This window comes from Prionailurus viverrinus, chromosome B4 (assembly GCF_022837055.1).
Source record: "Prionailurus viverrinus isolate Anna chromosome B4, UM_Priviv_1.0, whole genome shotgun sequence".
Classification (NCBI taxonomy): Eukaryota; Metazoa; Chordata; class Mammalia; order Carnivora; family Felidae; genus Prionailurus; species Prionailurus viverrinus.
In genome coordinates, this window is record NC_062567.1 from 87,062,088 (window position 1) to 87,088,466 (window position 26,379).

The 26,379-nt window shown below is 42.7% G+C and overlaps 1 protein-coding gene across 1 annotated transcript in view; it reads left to right on the forward strand.

The window, feature by feature from the left end:
- The first annotated feature begins 8,839 nt into the window (after positions 1-8,839).
- The window catches only part of RASSF3 (Ras association domain family member 3), a 72,466-nt gene continuing 54,926 nt past the window's right edge, over positions 8,840-26,379 (forward strand). Inside the window, 1 exon segment of the mRNA XM_047867192.1 lies at positions 8,840-9,321. Within this exon segment, the coding sequence (XP_047723148.1) occupies positions 9,211-9,321 (111 nt within the window). The 5' untranslated portion in view covers positions 8,840-9,210.

The window sequence follows — 26,379 nt, forward strand, 5'->3', positions numbered from 1 at the left end:
GGAAGGATTGATCAAAATAACTTTTGGAAAATTCAGTGTCCTGGTCAGCTGAATAAAAACAATCTCTCCGGGCGCCTGGGGGGCTCAGTCAGTTAAGTGACTGAGTTCAGCTCAGGTCATTACATCATGAATTGTGAGTTCGAGCCCCACGTGGGGCTCTGTGCTGAGCGCTCAGAGCCCGGAGCCTGCTTCCGATGATTCCGTTTCCCCCTCTCTCTGACCCTCCCCCACTCACACTCTCTGTCTCAAAAATAAAATAAACTTTACAAAATTAAAAAAAAATCTCATTTCAAAACTTTAAATAGGAAATATCTCCTCTCACACAAATATTCTATTAAAATGAACTCACTGGAAATCATTTCTGACTGGCAGAAACCTGGTTTTCCTCTGAGACAGTCTGACTCTCCTCCCATTCTAGGCTGGTTGAGTCCTAAAGGCAGTGTAGTCCAAAGGTCAGGAGGGCGAATTTAGGAGCTAAAGCAGCTTTATCGTGTGGAAGCTGTACCCCCTGCTCCATGCTTCTCTTTCATTGGGGAAAATGACAGTTGTTGTAAGCACTCAGTGAGTTAATACAGGCCAAGCACTCAGAGTACTGCCTAGCACATAATATGAGCTCAGTAAATGTTCAATGAATTATTATTATTATTATTATTATTATTATCAGCCCTTGCTCCTGACCTGGGATTGAACCTCTTTCCCTGAGAAGGGAGGATTCCTGAACTTGAGTCCTTAGTTGGTTAACACGAAAGTGGCTGATATATGTTGAATATGCAACAAGGTGTAATATTTGGGACCAGAAAGAGTAATACTTGCTTGGCCCTCTTCTATGCCCAGGGGTTTTACATGGATTCTCTTGCTTAATCCTCATCGTAAACTAAAGAGAATAAAATGCAGCTTAGTTCTTGCTATTTTACTCATGATGAACCTGAGGTACGGTAAACGAATTAAATTGTCAAAGGTCACACACGAGTTAAGGAACAATGTTATCATTCACATTCAGGTTGCCCTGACTTCCAAGGCCATGCTTTTCCATATGACATAGGTATCAAAGGAACAGTTCTCTGTCAGTGAGAACTTTATTATTAATTTCCCTGACAGGGGCACCAGGGTGGCTCAGCCGGTTAAGCACGAGACACTTGATCTCACCTCAGGTCTTGATCTCAGGGTTGTGAGTTCAAGCCCCATGTTGGGCGCTATGCTGGGCGTGAAGCCTACATTATATATATGTACATATATATATATGAAGCCTACTTTATATATATATATATATATATATAAGCCTTATATATATATATATATATATATATATATAAGCCTACATTATATATATATATATATATAAGCCTTATATATATATATATATATATATATATATATATAAGCCTACATTATATATATATATATATAAAGTCTCCCTGATAAATCGTCTTAGTTCCTAGCACATCTTAAGAATATTACTTGGGCGGGGGGGCGCCTGGGTGGCTCAGTGGGTTGAGTATATGACTCTTGGTTTCAGCTCAGGTCGTGATCTCACAAGTTTGTGATTTTGAGCCTCAAGTCTGGCACTGTGCTGGCAGTGCAGAGCCTGCTTGGGATTCTCTCTCTCCCCCCTGTCTGCTCCTCCCCTGCTTGTGCTGTCTCCATCTCTCTCAAATAAATAAACGTAAAAAAAAAAACCCAAAACAATATTACCTACAATTACAATTATATAAATATAATCATATATATTTTTTAAAGTTTATTTATTTATTTTGAGAGAGAGAGAGAGAGAGAGAGAGCAGGGCAGAGAGCTAGGGAGAGAGAGAGAATCCCAAGCAGGCTCTGCACCATTAGTGTGATTAGTGTGGAGCCCGACATGGGGCTTGAACCCAGGAACCATGAGATCATGATCTCGGCCCAAATCAAGAGCTGGACACTTAACTGACTGAGGCACCCAGGTGTCCCACAAATGTAATCATATTATACATGTTGTTTCATGACCTGCTTGCTTTATTTATTTATTTTTAATGTTCATTTATTTTTGAGAGAGACAGAGTGCAAGTGGGGGAGGGAGAGGGAGAGAAGGAGACCCAGAATCTGAAGCAAGCTCCAGGCTCTGAGCTAGCAGCAAAGAGCCTGATGCAGGGCTTGAACTCATGAACTGGTGAGATCATGACCTGAGCTGAAGTCAGCCCCTTAACTGACTGAGCCAGCCAGGTACCGCTTATTTGAAAAATATTTTTTTTAAGTTTATTTATTTTGAGAGAGACAGAGAGAGCGTGAGTGGAGGAGGGGCAGAGAGAGAAAGGTAAACGGAGAATCCCAAGCAGGCTCTGTGATGCCAGTGCAGAGCCTGATGTGGGGCTTGACCCCCAAAACTACAAGATCATGACCTGAGCCAAAACCAGGAGTTGGACACTTAAATGGCTGAGCCACTCAGGCACCCCTCATTACCTGCTTTAAAAAATACTTGCCATGGGGCACCCGGGTGGCTTAGTCCATTGAGTGCCCAACTTCAGCTCAGGTCATGATCTCATGGTTTGTGAATTTGAGCCCCACATTTGGCTTGTAGCTGTCAGCACAGAGCCTGCTTCAGATCCTCTGTCACCCTCTTTCTGCTCTCTCTCTCAAAAAAATAAAATAAAATAAAATTAAATTAAATAAAATTAAATTAAATTAAAAATAATATTGCCAGGGGTGCATGGTGGCTCAGTTGGTTAAGCATCTGACTTTTGGGGCACCCGGGTGGCTCAGTCGGTTGAGTGTCAGACTTTGGCTCGGGTCATGATCTCACAGTCTGTGAGTTCAAGCCCCGCATCAGGCTCTGTGCTGAGAGCTCGGAGCCTGGAGCCTGCTTTGGATTCTGTGTCTCCCTCTCTCTCTGCCCCTCCCCTGCTCATGCTCTGTCTCTCTCTCTCTGTCAAAAATAAATAAACATTAAAAAAAAAAAAGCATCTGACTCTTGATTTCTGCTCAGGTCATGATCTCACAGTTGTGAGATCAAGCTCAGAATCAGGCTCTGTGCTGAGCATGGAGAACTGCTTGGGATTCTCTCTCTCTCCCTCTTCTCTCCCTCTCCCTCTGCCCCACCTCCACTGAAGTACACATGCACATGCACTCTGGCTCTCTCTCAAAAAAAAAAAACAAACAAAACTTGTCAATTTCAGGGTTGTGTAGTTGGCTCAGTCAGTAGAGTAAGCAACTCGATCTTGGGGGTCCTGAGTCATGAGTTCAAGCACCATGTGGGGTGTAGAACTTACTTAAAATTTCTTTTGAGAAAGAGAGCATGGCGGTGGGGGGGGGGGTGGGAACAGAGAGAGAGGGGGCCAGAGGATGTGAAGTGGGCTCTTGGCTGACAGCAGTGAGCCTGATGTGGGGCTTAAACTCACTTCATGACCTGAGCTGAAGTACAGCTCTCAACAGACTGAGCCACCCCAATGCCCCCTGGGGCATAGAGCTTACTTAAAATAAAAAGAAAAATACCAAAAAAGCCCACAAAAAATAAAAACAAAACCCTTGCCAATTGCATTGGTGGAAAATGTCCCTTGTTTTCATTTGCTTGAGTTTTCATAAGGCTTAGCATTTTATTCTCTACCCAGAAGCCAAAGGAGTCCTTTAAAAAAGTAAGCCAAATCATGCCATTCCTTTGCTCAAAATCTCCAGTAGTTATGTCAGAGGAAAGATCAAACTCAAAGCTCCCATAAGTGCTTTCATGGCATTATAGGAACAGTAAGCTTTCCGACCCTGTTACTTTTTGTACCAAAATTTCTCCTACTTTCTCTTCCACTCACCCACCTCAGACACACTGGCTTCTTTGCTCATATTCAAATATGGCAGCACACTTCCTCCTCAGGGCCTTTGTACTTGCTGTTCTCTCTGCCTGGAATGCTTTCCTGGGGATATCTGCCTGGATAGCTCCCTTACCTCCTACACGTCTTTGCTGAAAAGTGACTTTCTCAGGGAGAGCTTAAACAGCAAGTCTGTATTAAACATTCTTTATCTTTCTTCCATGATTTATGTGAGAGTAATTATTACCTTCGAACATACTATATAATTGTCTTCTTTGTTTTCCGTCTCCCTCTAGCCCACACTGAAACATATGCTCTATGAGGACAAAGATTTTTGTCTGTTTTGTCCAATGGTGCACCCTTTCTGTTGAGGTCAGCGGTTGACAGATAGTATGTGCTCAATACATATTTGTTGACTGAGTGAATGTTTTAATGTATATGTGACTGATAAGTTACTTCTATTTTTCTTTTTATAAACTTATTGTCATGTTTGTGCTTATGTCATGTCATTGTCATGTCAATTTCATTGATTTGTATGAGCTCTTTGTATTGTAAGGGTATCAGTTATATGGCAAATATTTCCCTCCGTTTTTTCTTTGTCTTTACCATTGTGTGTGTGTTGAAAATATTTCCAAATTTGCACAGTCAAATCTATAATTTTTTTCCTCGTTTTATTAGGACAAGTTGACAAAAGAAAAAATGTACTTTTGTGGCTTTTTTTTTGAGGGAGAGAGGAAGTGTGAGCAGGGGAGAGAGCTGGGGGTGCAGAGAGAGAGAAAATTTTTTTAAGTTTATTTATTTTGAGAGAGAGAAAGAATGAGTGAGGGAGAGGGGCAGAGAAAGAGAGAGAATCCCAAGTAGGCTCTGCACTGTCAGCATAGGCCCTACGTAGGGCTTGATTCCAGGAACTGCGAGATCATGACTTGAGCCAAAATTGAGAGTCAGATGCTCAATCAACTGAGCCACCCTGGTACCCAACAGAAGAAAGATTTTGCTTTTTTTTTTTTTTTTTTACCTTTTTTTTTAATGTTTATTTATTTTTGAGACAGAGACAGAATGCGAGTGGGGTAGGGGAAGAGAGAGATGGAGACATAGAATCAGAAGCAGGCTCCAGGCTCTGAGCTGTCAGCACAGAGCCTGATGTAGGGCCTGAACTCATAAACTGTGAGATCATGACCTGAGCCAAAGTCAGAAGCTTAACTGACTGAGCCACCCAGGCACCCCTTGAAAGAAAGATTTTACTTTTAAATGTATTTGGTTAAAAGGTGAGATGTGCTTAAAACGTTTTTTTTTCCCCCCTACATTGATTATATCTGAGTTTCTACTATTTGTGGATATATAGTGCTTAAAGTAACTGAATAATGATTTAAACTTTTGATTTATAATCATACCTATAGGATTATTTTTCTCCTTTTGTTTTTTTTTTGGTTTTTTTTTTTTTTGTTTTTGTTTTTTTTTAAAGTCAGTTCTAACCCAAGTGTGGGGCTTAACCTCACAACACTGAAATCAAGAGTCACACGCTCTCCTGGCTGAGCCAGCCAGGCATCCTTCTTCTGGAGGGGTTTATTGGGCGAACAAGAAGTTAAACTGTTACTATAGCTGCTCCTTTTACATTGATTCAAGGAAAATGATTTGATGCACAGGATGATTACAATTATAAAACATTTTGTGTGTATTTATAGTTTTTGCATTTAGTTATTCAGTTTTAAATATATTCCTCATTTAATATGGAAATGAAAGGTTACTAGGCTATAACTTTAAGTCATTAGGCTCTGTATCACTGGAACATTTATGGTAATGGAGCCCACTTACAAATCCTATTGTGTTTGACAGTAAGTTCTTTCAAAACTGAACTTAGTTGCATACATTTATTCCACCTCCTTCCTTGAATTTTAAATGCTAGTTGCTTAATGTGACGTTTTGAATTTTTACAAATACTAACTTCATGAGCCAAATTTTAATATTTTATCAAGAATACTATCAGAAAAATTTAGAAATATGATTATTATGGTGCTTTTAGGAAGTAGAATGCCAATTCTTCCTTCCTTCATGTTTTTTACTTTTTGTTGTTTTTATTTTATTTTCTTAAAATTTTTAAATTGTTTTTTAATGTGTATTTACTTTTTAAAAAAAATTTTTTTTTTCAACGTTTATTTATTTTTGGGACAGAGAGAGACGGGGCATGAACGGGGGAGGGGCAGAGAGAGAGGGAGACACAGAATGGGAAACAGGCTCCAGGCTCCGAGCCATCAGCCCAGAGCCTGACGCGGGGCTCGAACTCACAGACTGTGAGATCGTGACCTGGCTGAAGTCGGACGCTCAACCGACTGCGCCACCCAGGCGCCCCTAATGTGTATTTACTTTTGAGAGAGAAAGAGAGACAGAGGGTGAGTGGGGGAGGGGCAGAGAGCTAGGGAGACACAGGATCCCAAGCAGGCTCCAGGCTCTGAGCTGTCAGCATAGAGCCCGATGCGGGTCTTGAACTCAGGAACTGTGAGATCATGACCCGAGCCCAAGTCAGAGGCTTAACTGACTGAGCCACCCAGGCGCTCCTGTTGTTTTTATTTAAAATTTTATTATTTTTTTTATTTATTATTATTTAAAAAAAAATTTTTTTTTCAACGTTTATTTATTTTTGGGACAGAGAGAGACAGAGCATGAACGGGGGAGGGGCAGAGAGAGAGGGAGACACAGAATGGGAAACAGGCTCCAGGCTCTGAGCCATCAGCCCAGAGCCTGACGCGGGGCTCGAACTCACGGACCGCGAGATCGTGACCTGGCTGAAGTCGGATGCTCAACCGACTGTGCCACCCAGGCGCCCCTAAAATTTTATTTTATTTTGAGGGAGAGAAAGCACATGGGTGGGGGGGGGATTGAGAGAGAGAGGGAGAGAGGGAGAGAGAGAGGCTCTCAAGCCAACTGCATGCTCAGCAAGCACGGAGCATGATACAGGGCTCTATCCCATGACCCTGGCTTGGATCATGACCTGAGCCAAATTAAGAGTTGGACGTTCAATCAACTGAGCCACCCAGACGCCCCTACTTTATGTTGTTTAAAAGCAGTGCTTCTTCTTCATTATTCAATTATGCCTTTTTGTTATAACTGATTCTGATGGTGTGCTGACGGATATAAAAATTTAGTCCTTTGGAACTTTAATACCATGAAAAAATCCCTTTTATGGTATGGTGGGTCATAAAACACTTAAGTGTATTTTTCCTTTTAATATTTTTCTTCCAAGTATTCTGAAACTTTAATTAGTTCAGGTTGGGGTTATTTCCTTCTTCCCACCCACAATAAAACAAGTTATTTCAATTCTTTAACCTACACATTACTCTTCAATTGGAAGTATTTAATAATAAAGATTACGTTCATGTAATAACAGAAGCCAGGTAACACAAATCTACCATAAAGTAAGTAAATTGTCTCATTCTCTGACATTAGGTTACGTGCATGGCACCAGCAGATCAGTTTAGTCTGGGTAAAACAGCAGGAAGTTAGAATTCCTGGTTTCTAATTATTCAGTAGCTGTGTGGCCAGGAAGAAGGCTTTAATGTTGCAGGATCTTTAAGATGGGCTGTAACTCTGAGGCCTGCCTCTTGCAGTTGTGAATCACTTGGGGTAACGCAAAACTCTGCAAGCTGGATGTGTAAGCCTGAAAGTGGAGAGGGTTTGCAAGCCTTCCTTTTGCCTGCGGGTAGGCTGACTCAAGAGCCAGCTCTCCCCTCCACTAGTGCACAAAGAAGCACAGCTGACTGGGGACCAAGCCAATCTAGAAGGGTCTCTGCAGACTTTGAGATAAACAGAAAGCAGATCAGAATGGCCCCCGCCCTACCATCCACAGCTACTTTCCTCTTTAAACCTCAGCTGCTCTGGGTATGAAATGAACATGAGTAAGTGCTAACTATCTTATACAGTTGTTTTCAGGATTGAAAGGAGATAATGCAAGAGAGTTTAGCGATAATGGGTGAAGATTCTCTTTTCTAACCCTTCTCTTTCTCTCCTACTGAAACCTCTCTTAAAGCCTGGTTACCACTGCTTTGAGGCAGTGGTGAAGCCTCACAACCTCCTTTCAGTCAAGATGTCAGCAAGGAAGCTAGTATGACTCAAATCAGTTAAATAACACCAAGGTGTAAATGGTACCCACAGGTGGCTTGAAGGAAAATTTTGCATTCTAAAAGAGGATTAATTGACTGGAAGGGTTTCAGAAAATAGGGATTTTTTTTTTTTTTTTTTGTAGGAGGTGAATAGAATTCCCTGAACCCCATCACTGAAACCACACCTTTGTAGGATTGTCGGAGGGGAGGTTTAAAACATACGTTTGGGGGCCTGGGTGGCTCAGTAGGTTGGGCGGCCGACTTCGGCTCAGGTCATGATCTCGCGGTCCGTGAGTTCTAGCCCCGCGTCGGGCTCTGTGCTGACAGCTCAGAGCCTGGAGCCTGTTTCAGATTCTGTGTCTCCCTCTCTCTGACCCTCCCCCATTCATGCTCTGTCTCTCTCTGTCTCAAAAATAAATAAACGTTAAAAAAAAATTTTAAAAACCCCACACGTTTAATGAATAAGCACTCGAACTAATTCACCCCCACCCCCTTCACCAAGAGGCCTCTAAGATCATAACGACCTTGGCCGTTCTTTGGTCATCTTAGGCGAATGAACCTTCGCTAGAGAGAAGGCTGGGAGGAAAGACCGAAGCTCAACTGAATTACCAGAAAGGATGTTTTCATTTGAATAAACTACCCAGTTGTTACCTCCCCACTCATCTCCGCTAACTTTTAACCCTCCTGCTGGGGCGAGATGCGGGGTTGAGGACGCGGCGAAAGGGGTGCGGGAGGCCCGACGGTCTGGGGGCTCCTCCGCTGGACAATCTCTACTGCCGCCCCCTGGACCCCGGGAGGGGCGAGCAGGGCGGAGACAGTTCCCTGCTCTGCCCGGGTCCTCCCCAAAGCCCGAGCTAGCGGAGTGGGGGGCGGGTAGCCGGATCACGGAGGACTTGGCAGTTTCCGGGAGGTTGGGGAAGCGACCCCGAGCACAGCCCGGCCAGACGCAGTCGCCGAAGCGGACGCTCTAGGTGGCACAGACACCTCCGGGATAGAGCAGGCGCCCGGGAGGGCGGGCTGCACCACCCCCACCTGCGGCCACGCGCCGAGTGCCCCGACCGCGTGGGCACAGTCCCCAGCCTCCCGGGGAGGGGCACCCGGGAGAGGGCGGGGCCCCGGGAGGCGGGGTCGTAAGGCTCTCGGAGGCTAAAGCCGCGCCCGGAGCCTGGCTGGGAGGCGGCGGGAGGGGCCGGGACGGCCGGAGTGAGCGGCGGCCGCAGCTGCAGCTGGACGGCCCGCGGGCGGCTCGGGCCGCGCGCCTGGAACCTCGCGGGGCGGGCGGGCGCGGTACCCCCTGCCTGGCCGCCTGCACCCGGGGGAGGCGGCCCACGCGCGACGGGACCAGCAGCATGAGCAGCGGCTACAGCAGCCTGGAGGAGGACTCCGAGGACTTTTTCTTCACCGCCAGGACCTCCTTTTTCAGGAGAGCGCCCCAGGGCAAGCCGCGCGCCGGCCAGCAAGTGAGTGGCACGCGCCGTGGGCGCCGCAGCCCGCGCCCATCGCTCCCGGGGTCCCTGAATCCACGTGTGCCTGCGAGGCTCGCTGGGGATGCCGGCTGGGAAGGAGGAGGGGGCGGCCGAGAAGGGGCTCCTGCCCTTTGGGATCCCAGGGTCGTGCCTGGAGCTCGTGCACATGGGCGTGCGGACGTGCGCGCGCGGAGAGCGGCCAGGACTAGGGAAAGAGGAGGAAGGGCAGGAGACCGGGGGCCGTCTCCTGCCTTCCGCGCCAGATGGCCTCTGCGGCCCAGCTTCGGGCTGCGGGCAAGCAGTTCTGAGCGTGGAGGCGTCCCTCGCCCATCCCGGCGTTTCCTCTGCGCCCCAGCAGTCCGTGGTCGGGTCCTGGCCCCGGCCCTCACTGTGAGTCGGCTCAGTGGGCACTGAGTGGCTTGGGCACCGTGTAATAGCCAGGGGTGGCGGTGGTGACCTGGCTTCCCCTACCTTCCGGGTCCGGGACTTTGGTGGTGGGGGTGGGGACGATAGAAGGCGCTCACTAGATCTTGGTTGCGGGAGTCAAGGTTGTGCGTTTCCTGCAAAGTCAAGTTTGTGAGTGCCTCCAGTGTTTTGCAAACAAGTTCCGGTGCTAGGTAAATACCAGCCGGCGAGAGCTGAGCCTTAGGCCGGTTTCTTCCTTTTTTGGAGGAAGCATGCCGTGGGAAGTAGGACTCTGGAAAAGATGGGAAGGGAACTTGGGCCGGTTTCTCCGACCGTGACCGTGTTATTCAGGGAGGCTTTCTCGAAACGGGCCACTTGGGGTGGACTTCTCAGTCCGGAGCATGAACTTGCGGCCTCCTGGCCCTGGGAACCACACCAGGGAGCACCGCCAACCAAGCCGTGCCCACATCAGATTAGTGAAGGCTGTAATGGAACAAATTTGTTGCCCTTAAATAACATCAGGCGCTCCCCAAACTTTGCTATTAGACAGTCCTGGAGACTAGAGAGGCAAGGAAAATCGTTCAGGGCCGGAAGAGGAGTTATGGGAGGGGTGAGGACGGAGTAATGTGTCAGGGTTTCCTTGCCAGACCTTTTAAGTTTACTTAACCACTTTCTGAGGTCAGATTTCCAGATTCGGAAGTTCTAGTCTTCTCAGCCTCTTAACCCCCAAACCAGAAGGAGGGGGAGAGGAGATGGTGAGGGCAAGAGTGAAGTCAAGTGCCCTTATTCAGTAAGCAGGTAATCCTAAGTGAAGTCCTGGGGCGGCAGTCCGCCTTCTTTATTGTTTCTAAGGCCTAGGGTTGCACTATTTACTAGTCACTTTGAGCGATGGCTTAGCTCAGGCTGCTGTAACAAATACCGTAAACTAGGTGACTTAAACACGAATATTTCTCACAGTTCTGGAGGCTGGAGGTGGATCTGGGTGCATGGTGGGGTTCTGGTGAAGACCCTTTCTTGGCTTGGGCTTCCTGGCTGGGAGACAGCCGACCTCTTGCTGGGACCTCAGGTGGAGAAAGGGCTAGCTTTCTTCCTCTTATAAGGGGGCCTCTCATCTTGGGGGCCACCCTCCTGGCCTCACTGCCTCCCACAGATCCCCACCTCCAAATCCTGTCACGTTTAGGGCTTCATCATTGAATTTTGGAGTGGGGGGGGGGTCCACATGGAGTTAATAGCAATTGATCCTTCTTTTTCAATAGAGTGTATTTTAATGGCATGCGTTTGCTGTGAAGTTTAGAAGGCAGAAACACTGTTCTTCTGTCTTTGAGGGAAGAATTAATTGCTTTTCCTTATGCTTCTTTCTTTCGCTTGGCTCTTCTTTCTTTCTTGATCTCTCCTTTGTTTCTCTTCTCTTTGTATTTTCTCCTGCCACTTACATTGCTGTCACTGCTTGACAACTTTCACTAGAATTTGACAGTGGTGGTTGTGCTGGGTTGATGTCCATTCCAGAGGCGGCTCTTGATCTCCAGAAAACTTGCTGGTTCTCAGGTTCTCCAGGTATGCGATGCTCTTTCCCAAGGGCCAGATTATCCAGGTTAGAATAGTGTGAGAATGTTTCAGTGCTTTAGAAAGTAAAAGCCTCTCTTTTTCTCTGGGTTTACAGTGTTTCTGCTTGTTGATCTAGCGTTCATATTGTTTAATACTTATTTAGCATTTAGAATTAGTCTGACATTCATTAGTATTGTGCTGAAAACCGGGACAGTAAGACCTAGTTCTTTGCCTGAAGATCCTGTTCTGTATATTCTGAAGCCTTATTGCCTGTGTATTTCCCCTTCTAACATAACACATGGAAGGCGCTGACTTCTGGAACTTACTTGCCAGGTGGAAAAAGTGTTTCCAACTGAATTTTTGTGGGCATTTTGGTTAAAGTGCCTGAAGGAGTGTGTTAAATTCCTGATAGGATTTGCGAGTGAAAGAAGTAAAACTTTTAAAAAAAATTTTTATTTATTTATTTATTTATTAAAAAAAAATTCTTTTAATGTTTATTTCTTTTTGAGAGAGAGAGAGGGACAAAGCATGAGCAGGAAAGGGGCAGAGAGAGAGGGAGACACAGAATCCGAAGCAGGCCATGTGGGGCTCGAACTCACAAACTGTGAGATCATGCATGACCTGAGCCGAACGACGTCGGACGCTCAACCGACTGAGTCACCCGGGCGCCCCCTTTTAAAAATTTTTAATGTTTATTTATTTTTGAGAGCGTGCAAGGAGAGGAGGGACAGAGAGAAAGGTACAGAATCTGAAGCAGGCTCCAGGCTCTGAGCTGCCAGCACAGAGTCCGACACGGGACTTGAACCCACAAACTGTGAGATCATGACTTGAGCCAAAGTTGGTGTTAAACCGACTGAGCCAGCCAGGCGCTGCAAAGAAGTGAAGCTTCTAAAGTAAGGCACTCTAAATATAGAACATTTGTTTTACCTATGGTTAGATGATACATAAGCCTTTGTCATTTTATTATCTTATTATTAATTTTAAGGAATCTCTGTGCCCAATGTGGGGCTTGAACTCACGACCCTGAGATCAAGAGTCGCTTGCTATATTAACTGAGTCAGCTAGGCACCCCACCTTTTTCATTTTATTATGTTGGTGATTAGAAGAATAAGATAAGCATATCTGACAAAGTGTGAAAGTGAAATTGAAATGTATCCTTTCTTTAGAGAGGTGCAAAGAGAGATGTTGCCATAGGCTTTGTTATTCATAATGGTAATTGTGGGTTTTTTTTTTTTTTTTTTTTTTTTTTTTTTTTGGTGCTGAACCACCTGGTGAAAAAGCCAGGAAGATCTGGTTTCTAGGACTCTTGAAAATATCCAGAGAAAGCAAGGTGTTTGTGGTAAATTCAGGATGGAGAAAAAGGGGGAGGGGAGTGAGGAATTTCTTTTCTTCTCTTGCCAGGCAAAGGAATATAGCTCAACTTCTATCTCCAACAAAAACAAAAATCTTACAGATATAAAGAAAATGTTACTGTTTTCTTTCTTATATTATGTTGGTGCCCTCTTTAAAAAAAGCAAAAGACTGAAAAACCTGTCTGGAGGATATAAACAGGAATGAACACATGGCCTTTTTGTGCCAGTTTGGATGTCCTGTGTATTGTTGTGTCTCTGGGGTCTCCATTGGTACGTGATACACAGCGGTTGCTCAGTGAATATTAGTTATGTGACTCCTTTCCTGGTTTGATAATAATTGGCTCTTTTTAAGTTTATTTATTAGAGAGAGACAGACAGACACGGGGGAGAGGGGTGGAAGGGAGGGAGGGAGAATCCTAAAAGGCTCTACAGGGCTTGATCCCATGGATCATGAGATCATGACCTGAGCTGAAATCAAGGGTCAGAAGCATAACCGACTGAGCCAGCCAGGGGCCCTGATAATACTCGGCTCTTTACAGGTTTTCAAATGCATCCTATTTTATGATTCTCCCCAGAACCCCCCTGGAGAATTAATGAAAGGTAAGGCCTTGTTAAGGGATTCACCGAAGGGCCCACAAACTTTCCTTTTTTGCTAATTCTCAGCCAAAAAAAAAAAAAAAAAATTAAAGTTCAGTTTTCTTGTCGCACATATGGACATCTATAATTTAGGAGTTTCTTAAAATGTTGGGGACCCGCCCCCCATTCTGCATATATCTTCACTACAGTGTTCATAATTCTTAATGTAATCTATTGGAGCATATCTCACCCCCAGCTAAGGTAACTACTTTTCTTTCTGGGCCTTTGGTAGTTCAATAGGAATAAGGAAAGGAGACCCTGTTTTTGCTTTAGCAGAATAGTCAAGAAGCCTTAAACTTAAAAAATTGTCTCTGAACCACTCACACTTCTAAAAGAAGTTACCCTGAAAAATTGTTTGATAAGGCAAGCCTGTGAGACCCCATATAACAGGCCTCAAGTTTGCCCTATGGGTTCTCTCCTTAGTATAATTTAAAGTTTTTTCTGGCTTGTTTGGTTCTGTGTCACATCGTTAGAATCAGCAGTAATGAGGCACGCTGTTTTTCTTCAGTGTTTCCATTAGAAGCTTTGGCGGTAGGTCACTGGGGATAAAAGAATAATGGTTTACAACCTCAAAAGCATTTTGACTGTATTGCCTTTCTACACAGATTTTTAATCCCTATATTGTCAAACGTAAGTATTCCTACCGGTCCTTTTGCCTGGTGCGGGGTGATTTGCATGTTTCGTCTCCGTGTTTGCTATGTCCTGTCCTTACACAGTACGTATTAATCCATTGGAATTTTGTGTTTGTGTGAACAGGACTCACAAAGACACATTCCTTTAACTCAATTTCAAGAGAACATTAGTCACCTCTTCTATGAAAATAATTTCTCTTCCCCGTTTCTTCTTCTGGCTAACTTGCAAAGATTTGGGATTATTTGGAAAGCAGTGACAGAAAACATTTATGAAAAGAAAAGCTAAAAATATCCAATAATGTGCTTATTCTTTTTAGACTTCCTTTGGCAGTCCATGCATGTCATACTGTAAACATTCATTTTCTGGGAGGAAAAAAACACGAGGCAGACCAAGTACTTTTCAATGTGGTGTGGGCCCCAATTCTTAGCCGTGAGCATCAGCTCTTGCTCACCCCCAGCTGCCCACAGAAGTAGCTGTCCTTTGATAAAGGCCCCTGCTTGAGGCTTGCTTTTCGCTTCTGATTTGGCTTGAGGCCATTATCTAGTTGGGGCCCTTGTTCAGAAGTGCTGGTGAAAAGACAGTACAGGATAGGAGATAGATGCCTGGGAAGGAGCTGCTTTTATATACTGTATCTTGGCTAAATTCACCTGTTTGTATCTTTGTCTCATTGAAGAGCTATGCACAGTGCCTAGTAAGAGGTTTAATACTGAATAAGCATTAGCTATGTGACGAGGCCCTGCTTCTTGTTCACTTTCGGATGCAACAACTTTTGTTTGTTTATTTATTTAAACGCTTATTTATTTTTGGGAGTGAGAGTGTGAGTGGAGGAGGGACAGACTGAGAGGGAGACAGAGGATCCCAAGCGGGCTCTGTGCTGACAGCAGAGAGCCTGATGAGGGGCTTGAACTCACCAACTGTGAGATCATGACCTGAGCTGAAGATCATGACTGGATGCTTAATGGACTGAGCCACCCAGGCGCCCCTGATGCAGCAACTTTTAATGTTTGTTTATTTTATTTTTATTTATATTTATTTATTTTATTTAGAAAACGGGAGCCAGGGAGGGGCAGAGGAGAGGAAGAGAGAGAGAATCCCAAGCAGGCTCCACACGGTCAGCACAGAGCCTGATGCGGGGTTTGAACTCTTGAACTATGAGATCACGACCTGAGCTGAAATCAAGAGTTGGACGCTTAACCGACTGAGCCACCCCAGGCTCCTCTGCAACAACTTTTAAATAACTGCATGTAACTAGGACTCGGGTCATACTAGTCTTCACTTCCTTTCTGGAGTTGTGTGATTTGCCATCACAGAACCTTGGCCTGGGATTGCTTCCCTCCCTTCTCCGTCCCCTCAGAAAAGTCTTCCTGAATCACCACGCCGAAGTAGGCAACCTCTCCTCTTATAGCCCTCTGCTCTTTCCTTTCATAGCAAAAATTATAATTTGTTGTTCTATTTAGTTTAATGAGGACAGAGACTACCATGTTGACCCAGCACATAAATAAATGCCCCGTACTTAGTTTTTGAAGGAATGAAAACCTACTGATTTTTTTTTTAATATGAAATTCATTGTCAAATTGGTTTCCATACAACACCCAGTGCTCATCCCAACAGGTGCCCTCCTCAATACCCATCTCCCCCCCGCCCCCCCCATCAACCCTCAGATTGTTCTCAGTTTTTAAGAGTCTTTTATGGAAAACCTACTGATTTTGGATGGAAGTTCCAGTCCTTGGTACTGTGACTTTTCCTTTATACACAAGTATACAGAATTTTTCCTCCTCTCCCAGCTGGACCAAAAGTTTCTAAAAGCATCTTACACGTTAATAGTCATTTAAAAATAAATGATATTGGTAATCAGTGTTATTACTGGTTTAGGTATAACTCACTATATATTTCCCCCTTATTTTAAGAAAGCCCATTATTCATTCATTGAACATTTATTGAATTTATTTCGCCAACAATTTATTTTTGCTATGAAGGGAAGGAGCAGAGGGCTTAAGAGGGGAGGGATGCCTACTTTGTTTTGCCTTTATTTAAGGTTTTATTTATTTTTAAGTGTTTATTTTATGTATGTATGTATGTATGTATGTATTTTTGGAGAGAGAGCACACGCAAGCAGGGGAGCGGGCAAAGGGAGAGAGAATCTCAAGCAGGCTCCATGCTCAGTGCAGAGCCTGATGTGGGGCTCAATCCTATGACCCTGGGATCATGACCTAAGCCAAAGTCAAGTTGGATGCTCAACCGACTGAGCCACTCAGGTGCCTCCATTGAGTAATATTTTTTAAAAGCTCACCAAATAGAACAGCTCTCTAATTTTTCTTTAAAGAGCTTATCCCTTTAGTGTAAAGGAAACTTGTACCTGTTGACAGTTTTTTAAGAACACTTGTATTGTGTAAAGTGTGGTAAAGCTGTACATCAGTTTAGATGGAAAGGCTTACGGAGAAGTGTATCTCTGTAAGACAAGCCACATTTTCCTGTTGACATCTGTCCAGAAGCTGTAGATGATTGTGTTCCAACAGAAACATCATCATCCTCAAGGATATGAAGTGCATTAAACAGACTTCATATTAATAACACTAACCAGAGTTGATCAAACTCTCCCAAATAGAGTTAGTTTTTCAGGTTTTTCTTAATAGTTCTGGTTTGGTTGTCAGTGGCTAGTGAAATGGTTTTGTTTACTTGTTATTATCATTATTTTTTAAAGTTTATTTTTGAGAGGGGGGTGGGGCAGAAAGAAAGAGAGAGAGAGAATCCCTCTGCTAATAGCACAGAGCCTGATGTGGGGCTTGATCCCACGAACCCTGAGATCATGACCTGAGCTGAAATCAAGAGTCGGATGCTTAACTGACTTGAGCCACCCAGATGCCCCAAAAGTTAGAATGTCTTTTTTTTTTTTTTTTTTTTTAACGAAAGAGAGAGAATGAGTCAGGGAGAGGCAAAGGGAGAGAAAGGCAGAGAATCTTAAGTGGGCTTCATGCTCGGGGCTCAGTCTCACAAACCTTGAGATCATGACCTGAGCTGAAATCAAGAGTCGGACACTTAACTGACTGAGCCACCCAGGCGCCCCTAACTTGTTATTTTTTTAATGGACAGGGCCAGATATGCAGTGGGAAGGATGTCAGAGCCCATAAAAAAATGATTAAGATGTGATATGCACATAAAAATGTTGTGAATAGAAGTGGTCATCATTCTAAAACTGTACTGTAATACAGTAGTTACCACATGTGACTCTTGAGCACTTGAAATGTTTCTGACCTGAACTTAGAGGTGCTGGAGGTATGAAATCTACACTGATTTCTAAGACCAAGGGAAGAGAATATAAAATGTAAACAATGATTGTTTAATATTGGTTATATGCTGAATATTTGGGATATGCTGAGTTAAATGAAATTATTACCTGTTTGTTTTTTAACTTGGCAACTAGAAAATTTAGAATTCTGTATGTGGCTCACATTCTGTTTCTGCTGGGCAATGCTATCTGCTAAAGCAAAGCTGCTAACTCTTGCCGGGGGGGTTCGATCTCCATCCTCTGCACATGGAAGGATGGGTTGCCAGCCAGGTGCCCTGAGAAGATTTTTCTTTGTGAAGGGGAACTTGCCCTTTACTGTTGGGAATAGTTTCTTCTCAGCCTATCGAGGGTCATGCATACCAGCATTTTGAGGTTGTGAAACTTTTGTGTGGGGAACTTCCCTTTTTTCTGACCTATGAGCTGGTAGGATAAAAACTGTCCTAATGGCATTCAAACTGCAACCCTGCCTTGAATTTAAAGAGAATGGAGCTCATTATTTCATAGGGTATTAAAACAGCAAGAGTAATACACATTTTATGGACTGTAATTGCTAACTGCTGCTACATGATTCAGTCAGCTAAGAATAATTTACTAATTATATTGTAGCACTCAGTTCTTTTTTCCAGATGCTAAGGAAAGTGAGATAATTAGAGCAGGAAGAAGGATGAATTTGGGAATTGGAGACCAGAAGAATAGATTTAGAAGATCTGGATTTAAGAGGTTTAGAATGCAATCAGCAAACTTTTTCATGAAATTAATGCCGGTCAGGCAATGTTTGTATGTGTTAAGATTGTGAAGGTAGTTTTCTACATTCATTCCCAAGTGTTCATGGAATGTTCGCAATGTGATAGACTGGTGCTAGGGTTTTGATGAACAAAACAGATAGAAACCTGCTCTTACTTAAGAAGTTGAGTTCAGAGTCTTAGGGCACTTGGCTAGCTCGGTGGATAGAGCATGTGGTTCTTGATCTCAGGGTTGTATGACTCTAAGTTTGAACCCCACTTTGGGTGTAGAGATTACTTAAAATCTTTTAAAAAGTTGAGTTTGTAGTCTGTATACATCATTTCTCGTCCATGGTAAAGAGCAAGGTCTTAGTTCAAGATCTGGCTCCATGGTTGTTTCGTATATGCGAAGAAAGTACTTTATCATAGGCATGGCATTTTTACTCAAAGGATATTAAGGTTTTATTGGTAGCTGGAGCAGTATGTTTAAAAATCTTTTTTTCCAGAAATTTTAATATTTGTTTATTTTTGAGAGAGAGAGAAAGAACGAGTGGGGGAGGGGTGGAGAGAGAGGGAGACACAGATAGAATGTGAAGCAAGCTCTGGGCTCTGAGCTGTCAGCACAGAGCCCGACATGGGGCTCATACTTACAGCCATGAGATCATGACCTGGGTCGAAGTCGGATGTTTAACCACCTGAGCCACCCAGTTGCCCCCCCCCCCCCCCCATTTTTTTGATAATAAGAGTGCTGTAAAAATCACATCATATACTCTGAGGGGAAAATGGTCCATTATCTAAGTTCAGGTCAATATCCTAATTCGAATATTATTTTGCAGAATTGTTTTCTAGTTTTTTTCATTTGTCTTATTTTTTTAAGTAATCCCTACACCCAACGTAGGGCTCGAACTTATGACCCCAAGATCAAGAGTCCCATGCTTAACTGACTGAGCCAGCCAGGCACCCCTCATTTGTCCTTTTATATACATATAATTGTTTTGGCCTGACTTTTAAAAAAACTGTGGTAAAATACACCTAAAATTTGCCATCTAGTGTTAAGTATATTTACATTGTTATGTCTCCAATTGCCAGAACTTTTTCATCTTGGAAACTGAAACTCTGTCCCCATTAAAGTGCAACCCTCTCCCCACCACACTCCTGGCAGTCAGCATTCTATTTCTGTTTCTGTGGGTTTGACTGTTCTGGATATCTCCTGTAAGTGAAATCCTACAATATTTGTCTTTTTGTGACGGGCTTATTTCACTCAGCGTAATGTCCTTAAGGTTCATCCGTCTGTAGCATGTGTTAGCATTTCCTTCAAGTCTGAATAATACTGCATTCCATGTATGTACCACATTTTGTTTATCCATTAATCAGTCAGTGACTAGTTGGGTGCGTCTAACTCTTGGCTATGGTGAGTAATGCTGCAAGGAACATGGGTACACAGATCTGTCTTAGGTGAATCTCAATTCTTTCAGGTATATACCCAGAAGTGGCATTGCTGAATCATATGGTAGATTTTTAAAAAATTTTAAGATACGTTTTTTGAAATGTTTGTTTTTGAGAGAGACAGAGACACAGAGCGTGAACAGGGGAGGGGCAGAGAGCGAGGGAGACACAGAATCCAAAGGAGGCTCCAGGTTCTGAGCTGTCAACACAGAGCCAGATGGGGACTTGAACCCATGAACTGTGAGATAATGACCTGAGCCGGAGTCGGATGCTTAACTGACTGAGCCACCTAGATGCCCCTGAAGGCTGTATTTTTAACTAGTCTCATTGTGCCCTTAGCTCCACTGGGCATCCTCATTAAAATAGAGGGAAAAGTGGGGTGCCTGGCCTGCACAGTCAGTAGAGCATGTGACTCTGAGGACAAAGAATAACTCATTGTTATTTAACTTGCATTCCTTTAACAGTAAATTTAATATGTTTCTGTACTTCTAAGTAGATCTTCCTCTTGGTGTGAGCATTGTTCATGGCCTTTGACCATTTGTTAGGCAGGCCGGAAATCTCCCAAGAGTTCTGTTCTTGAGTCGTGTGCATGTTTAGCGGGGGAGATGGTTCCCCTTTTTTGTGGTCAGCTAAACTCCAGGTTATTTTTTGACTTACTCTGTTTGTACCAAAAGGACATTACATATTCTGGCATTTTGAAATCCTTTAGAGTCTGTCTCAGGCTGACATCACTCTGAAACTCCAAGCAAAAAAAAAAAAAAAAACCCACTTTACTCCTATAATTATAGGAGTAGGCATTACTAAGAAAGCATCAGTGTCCTGTGAACACACTGTGGAATACAGAGGGTGGGAGCTGGACGATGTGCCTTTTACTAAGCATGTTAAAAAAAAAAAAAAAAAAGTGACTGAAGGTGCCCGTTTATCTTTGAGTTTCAGTACATTTAGTGTGAGTCTTCCAAGCCCCCGGGAGAATTCAGAGGAACCCAAGTTTTATAAACAGACCAGATTTTGCAAAAAAGGATTGTAGGACAAACTGCTAAAAAAAAAACCAACAACAACAACAACAAAAAAACCACCTACCAAAAAGGATTTTTATACTGTTTACTTATTGGCCTAGTGTCTTTTGTTGAAACATTGCAGTTTGATAGAATCGGGCATCCTTCTATCTTAAGGCTTGCCTCTGATGAAAATTTGGCTTAATCTCTTATAATCTGATGAACCTGTAGTTTGTCCTCATTTAATTTTTTCTTCATTCATAATATTTTAATTAAGTGAATCTTTTAAAGAGACGGAAATAATTATTTCTGACTTTAGATGGATTACGAAGCCACCTTAATCCTCGTATTCTTAGGCAACTCAAACAAGTTTACTCTGAAAATTTCCTACAAATGCTTGTTTCGAGGAATATTTTTTTGATACTTCGCCAGTGAAGTCCTAGAAATTTATGTGTATCTGATACAGTTCTTGAGCAGCAAAACAAAAACCAAAAACTTTTATGAAAATATAAAAAAGCTGTATGCATTACATAGAGAAAAAATAGCAGTACTAAAAATGAAGTTTAACATTCCATCGTGTTTTATAGTTAATGGAGCTTTCCAAGAGAATTAACATTCAGTTGATTTATTTGGACTTTAATTTCAGTGGAACTTGGAAATGAGAAATTAAACCAACAGAAGTTTTATTGGTTTAGACCTTCACCAGATCCAGGTTTTAATGGCACTGCGGAGGTGAATTCAGAGGTATTTGACTGTAGTCCGTGATTTCTCAGCTATGGGAAAATGTAAATATTATGTAGGTGGTTTAAAGAAACAATAATATCACTTTTGTCCATTTAAGGTCTGTTTCTGTTTGTTTAAACAGGCTCGTGGATAGCTTTTTCTTGCCAGTTTTCCTTTGGGGGAGAGTCCCTGCCCTTTCAGATCTTTCTGAAGTTTGAAAATTGCTTTCTTGCTTTCTCTAATGACCAGGCCCACGTGGTGTCCTGGGGGTTGGGGAGGGGGGGAGGAGTGTGGTGGTGATATACTGTGCTGAGGTGTGGGGTTTGATTCTTGGCTGTCCTGCTGATCTGTGCTAGAGAAATTTGCTCTATGAACTGTACCCAGAGTGCAATTATTCCTGCCATTTGGTGCAGGGGACTGGAGGTAGGTTATGTAGGGGAAAGTAATACCTTTCAAAAAGGCAAATACAGCACCCAAATCAGCAAATCAGCGTAAAATTCATTCACACTGGAGGTACTTCTGAACAGTTTTTTTTAAATTTTATTTTTAATGTTTATTTTTGAGAGAGAGAGTGAGAGCAGGGGAGGGGCAGAGAGAGAGGGAGACACAGAATCCGAAGCAGGCTCCAGGCTCCGAGCTGTCAACACAGAGCGGGACGTGGGGCTTGAACTCATAGGCTTGAACTCATAGTGAGATCATGACCTGAGCCGAAGTGGGATGCTTAACTGACTGAGTCACCCAGGCGCCCCTGAACAGTTTTAATTAACAGTGGATCTTGATCTTTTCTGGTGAGGGCTATTAAAAGAAAAAAAAAGGGGGAACTGGATTTTGTTATGGGCTAAAAGGATGTGTGTCCTTGATTAATAATAAGCAGCTGTGTAAGGCAGCCTGGGTTTAAATCTGCCCACCGTTATCTTGGGCAAGTCCTTGCACCTCTTTGAGCCTCGATTTCCTCATCTGTAAAGTAGCAGCATGCTTGGTACATATAAACAGTAATAAGTATTAGCAATTAAAAAAAAAAAAACTACCTTTTATTTTTAAAAGGTTCTTCCACATATGGTCATGTATTTCATTTGAGTTTTGGGCTGAATGGAGAACTGACCGTGCCTGGGAGAGTTGAAGCCAAAGAATGAAAGGTAATTAGGTGCATCACTTTGGATTTATTGACCAAAAGGAATTGGGAATCTCAATGTCCTTGATCAGGAGGAAGCTTTAGTCCTTGCTGGAGGCTTAAAAAAAAATTTTTTTTTTTTTCTTTTTGAAACCACTTTCAGTCTCCCTGTAGTGCTTTTGTTTTCTGGTAAAGGAGTTGTTGTCTCCTGACCAAGCCTGAGGCCACCTATCAAAGACTTTACTAACGTCTTTTTCCCCCTTAAAGTTAGCCACCCCAGTGGAAAGAGAGATCAGACATAGGAAAATGTGGTTCTTTTGCTCAAGAGTTGGTGTATACCAACTCTCCTCCTTTTTTCTTTCTCCTTTTTTCTTTTCCTCTTTTCCTCTTTTCTCCTCCTTTTTTCTTTCAACTTCCTTTTGTTCTCCCTCTCCTATCTGCCTCTGGCTGCAGGATTCTGGCTGCAGTTTTCTGCTGGAGGCTACTGGCTTGACCTGGTGACAGATTTTTGCTTCTTCCTGGGGGGCTTCCCTTTTTCCTCCAGAAGGTGTAAATTGCCTTGTGCTCATTGTTTAGGGACTTAGTCACTGTCTTGTTTCTGGTTTTCACGAGATCAAATTGAATGGGGTAACTTATGTGAACTGAGTAACTCACGGCAAAGGGGATGTGTTGCCGTCCTTTGAATCCATTTCCATGTGCTGTGGCTGGGCTCCCAGCCCTCTGGTCTCCCACTCAGTGTTTGAGCATTGCTGGACACATCCACAGTTCGGAAGTAAGCTTTGCTTGTGCACAGTTTGAACACAGGCATTAAAGAAGCTCAGTGAGTCACGTGATCTGTTTGGCTAACTCTTCAGAGTTCATTTATGCTCTATAAAACTGGCATGGGTTTTGGAATCTGGTGGGAAACCTCTTCCTTCAGACCATGTGAGCCTCTTGGGGTTTGCCATTCCCTCTCTGTCCCCAGCCTCCCCTTCCTTTGGTTGTGTTTCTTACAATAAATTGGTTGTCTAAAGCTGGCTTTATATCCTGAATGCCATTGTGAATATTTTTAATCACTTCAATTGTAAATTTAGCTGAACCGTAAATTTTACTGATACTCCTACGTAAATATTCTCTTGTTAATATAAAAGACTTGGGACATTATCCAGCATGTGAGTACATAGGCAATAAATGTTGACTATTATTTCTAGTAGTATTAGCATTATTCATTAAAAACAATTTCGTAGGAGCTCTAAGATGGTGTGATATGATGGGAAAGTCTAGGGATCTAGAATTGGGAAATCATCTTGATTTTGAATCTGTCATTCACTAGCTCTGGGAGCTTTGAAGAGGTTCCTTAACTTTTTGAGTATCAGCTTGTTAATCTTTAAAACAGATATTCTAGAGGGGTTATATAAGATAATGTATGTGAAAGTACTCCCAAGTTATGAATTGTTACATAATTGCAAATATTAGTGTTTAGAGACTAGTATAAAATTGTTTTCTTAACATACATTGTGTCTTATAAATTGATTTTAAATTCTCAACCTATGGTAGTATTGGAGGTGATACTTGATAAATGGTTATTGAAAAATGAATTTATTCCCCCATCTCATTCATGTATATTTTTTTAATTTTGATTTTCATTAAAAATTTTTTAATGTTTGTTTATTTTTGAGAGAGCGACAGAGAGACAGTGTGTGAGCAGGGGAGGGACAGAGAGAGAGGGAGACACAGAATCTGAGCAGGCTACAGGCTCTGAGCCTGATGCGGGGCTTGAACTCACAACTGTGAGATCATGACCTGAGTTGAAGTTGGTTGCTTAACTGAGCCACCCAGGCATCCCCAAGTATGTCTCTTTTTATCTGCAAAATGGTGATTTGTATTTGGGGACCTGAACTTTTTTTTTTTTTTTTTTTGGTAATATTTTTGGACAGAAAGCACGAGCTGGGGAGAGGGGCGAGGGGCAGAGGGAGAAAGAGAATCCCAAGTAGGCTCCATGTTCAGCATGAAACCTGATGTGGGGTTCGATCCCACGACCCTGGGGTCATGACCTGAGCCGAAATCAAGCATCCCACTCTCAATCAACTGAGCCATCCAGGCACCCTGGATGACCTGAGCATTTTATATCTAAGCAGCAAGTTTAAATTACCTTATGAATGAATTGTGTTTATGAAGCACTCTGATGCTTTGGAGAAAGACGATATTCCATTCTTATTGATTGAATGCATCAGGGGCTTTGAGTAAATTTAGTTTTAGGCCTTCCAGATTATCCTGTCTGTGAGCTTCATGAGGGCAGGCCATTTCTGTCTTGTTCACCACTAGATGTTCATTGCTAGTGTGGTACTTGGCACAGGGCACCTAGTGGGGTCTATTGTTATTTGTTTTTATTTACTTTTTAAAGATTTTATTTTTAAGTAATGTCTACACCCAATGTGGGGCTCCAACTCCCCGAGTGCCGAAATCGAGTCACATGCTCCTTTGAGTGAGCCAGCCAGGTGCCCTGTCATTATTCGTTAATTGACCACGTGGTTTTCATTTGGTCAGATTTGTGTCAGAATCCTAATCAAGAAAAATAAGTTGGTTGAAAGCAGTGAAACATGTTACTTTTTTTTTTCAAGGGGAGTAATCCTAAAATAAATAATGGTAATAGATTCTGTATCATGTGAAAGTGAGCCATTTAGGCGAAACGGAACATATATTGGGCTGGGGATGTGGAGACCTGGGTCCTAGGCCTCTACTTTGTTCCAAAGAAGTAGCTTTGGAATTTAATGGCTGATTTATTCTAGAGCTGAATTCTTGATTGGAGGGAAAGTAACGGTGATAAAGGGCTTGAAAGGGATTCCATGAAATGTATTGCGATGCCAAATGAATTAGTTAGGAAATAGCTGTATTAGGTCATATCTGGTTGGGTGGGGTTGAACTTAAGTGAATTGGTTAGTCATGGGTGTTTGAGAAATGAGTAGAATATGTGGAATATGAGCAGAATATGAATTATTCCTTTTCCTAAAGAGGGAATGTCTTGGGTAAGAAATCAAGGGGGTCCTGATGGTTTATTGAATTCATCCCTATATAGTTCCAACAAGAATGGGTTTCAAGCAAGCCAAAGGAAAGCCTTAATTATTGCAGGAGTTGTAAACATGATGTCAAGAACTATTTAAGAAGGAGCCCACCAGCAAGAAACTGGGCAGGATGAATGTAGGAGAGTCTTGTGCTTACAGAGAATGCTAGGGTAGTGTGGGTAAGTTAGCCCCCGTGCTTACTGAAGGACGAGTGCTTACAGGCAGGTGTGCATTCACATTTGGGAGTGAGGGAAGTGTATTCATTTCCTTTGGAAGATTAAATGTTGTCTTTTGTTTCCAGTGTCTCTTGTATTCCAGTTGGTCTGCATTGACCCTTGCCAGGTAAATGTTCCAAATCAGTTTCTTTTAAATTCTATTATAAAACATCAGAGTCTTTTGCCTAATACAATATATCCAAATGTGAGGCTTCCAGAGGCTTCTATCCCCTTGCCCACACCCTGTGTAGAGTGCTTTACTCAGCTTCTCCATTCACAGATCCATGGATACCCAGTTCAAGGCTCATTTCTTACAACAATGTCTTGTCCTCCGATTGCTACAGGCATATTTAAGTATCGCCTTCCTGACAAGAATGAAAACTCTTGAGGGCTAGGGATCTTTGCTTTATACAGGCCATATTGAATGATTCGTGAATGTGATGATTAACCTGATTCATAATTGAGACATTGTCATTCCCAAGAAGAATTATTTTCAATCTGAGCAATTTATTTAGAACTTTCATCTGTTTCTAATTTCATACAGACTTCAGGAGATACTTCAGCAAGACCCCATAGGGAAAGATAATTCTTTAAAATTTGACTTTTAAACATTTGAGGGATTATTGATAATTTAGAAAGACATAACTAACTCTAAAGAAATGGCCTGGGTGGAATGGTTCCTTTTAATGTGAAGAGTCTGGTTTTCTGCAATTAGCTAGAAGGAACATACTTAAACACATAATTATAGGAAGCTTTGTTTTTAGGAATGGAAATCACAAAAAAATTATTTTTGTAGCGACTCCCATTTTTTTCATTAAGCACATTGTAGTGTCCCTGAAATTCTGTGGTGCATTTTATTTATTTACTTATTTATTAAAATTTTTTTTCAATGTTTTGTTTATTTTTGAGAAACAGAGAAACTGAGTGTGAGCAGGGGAAGGG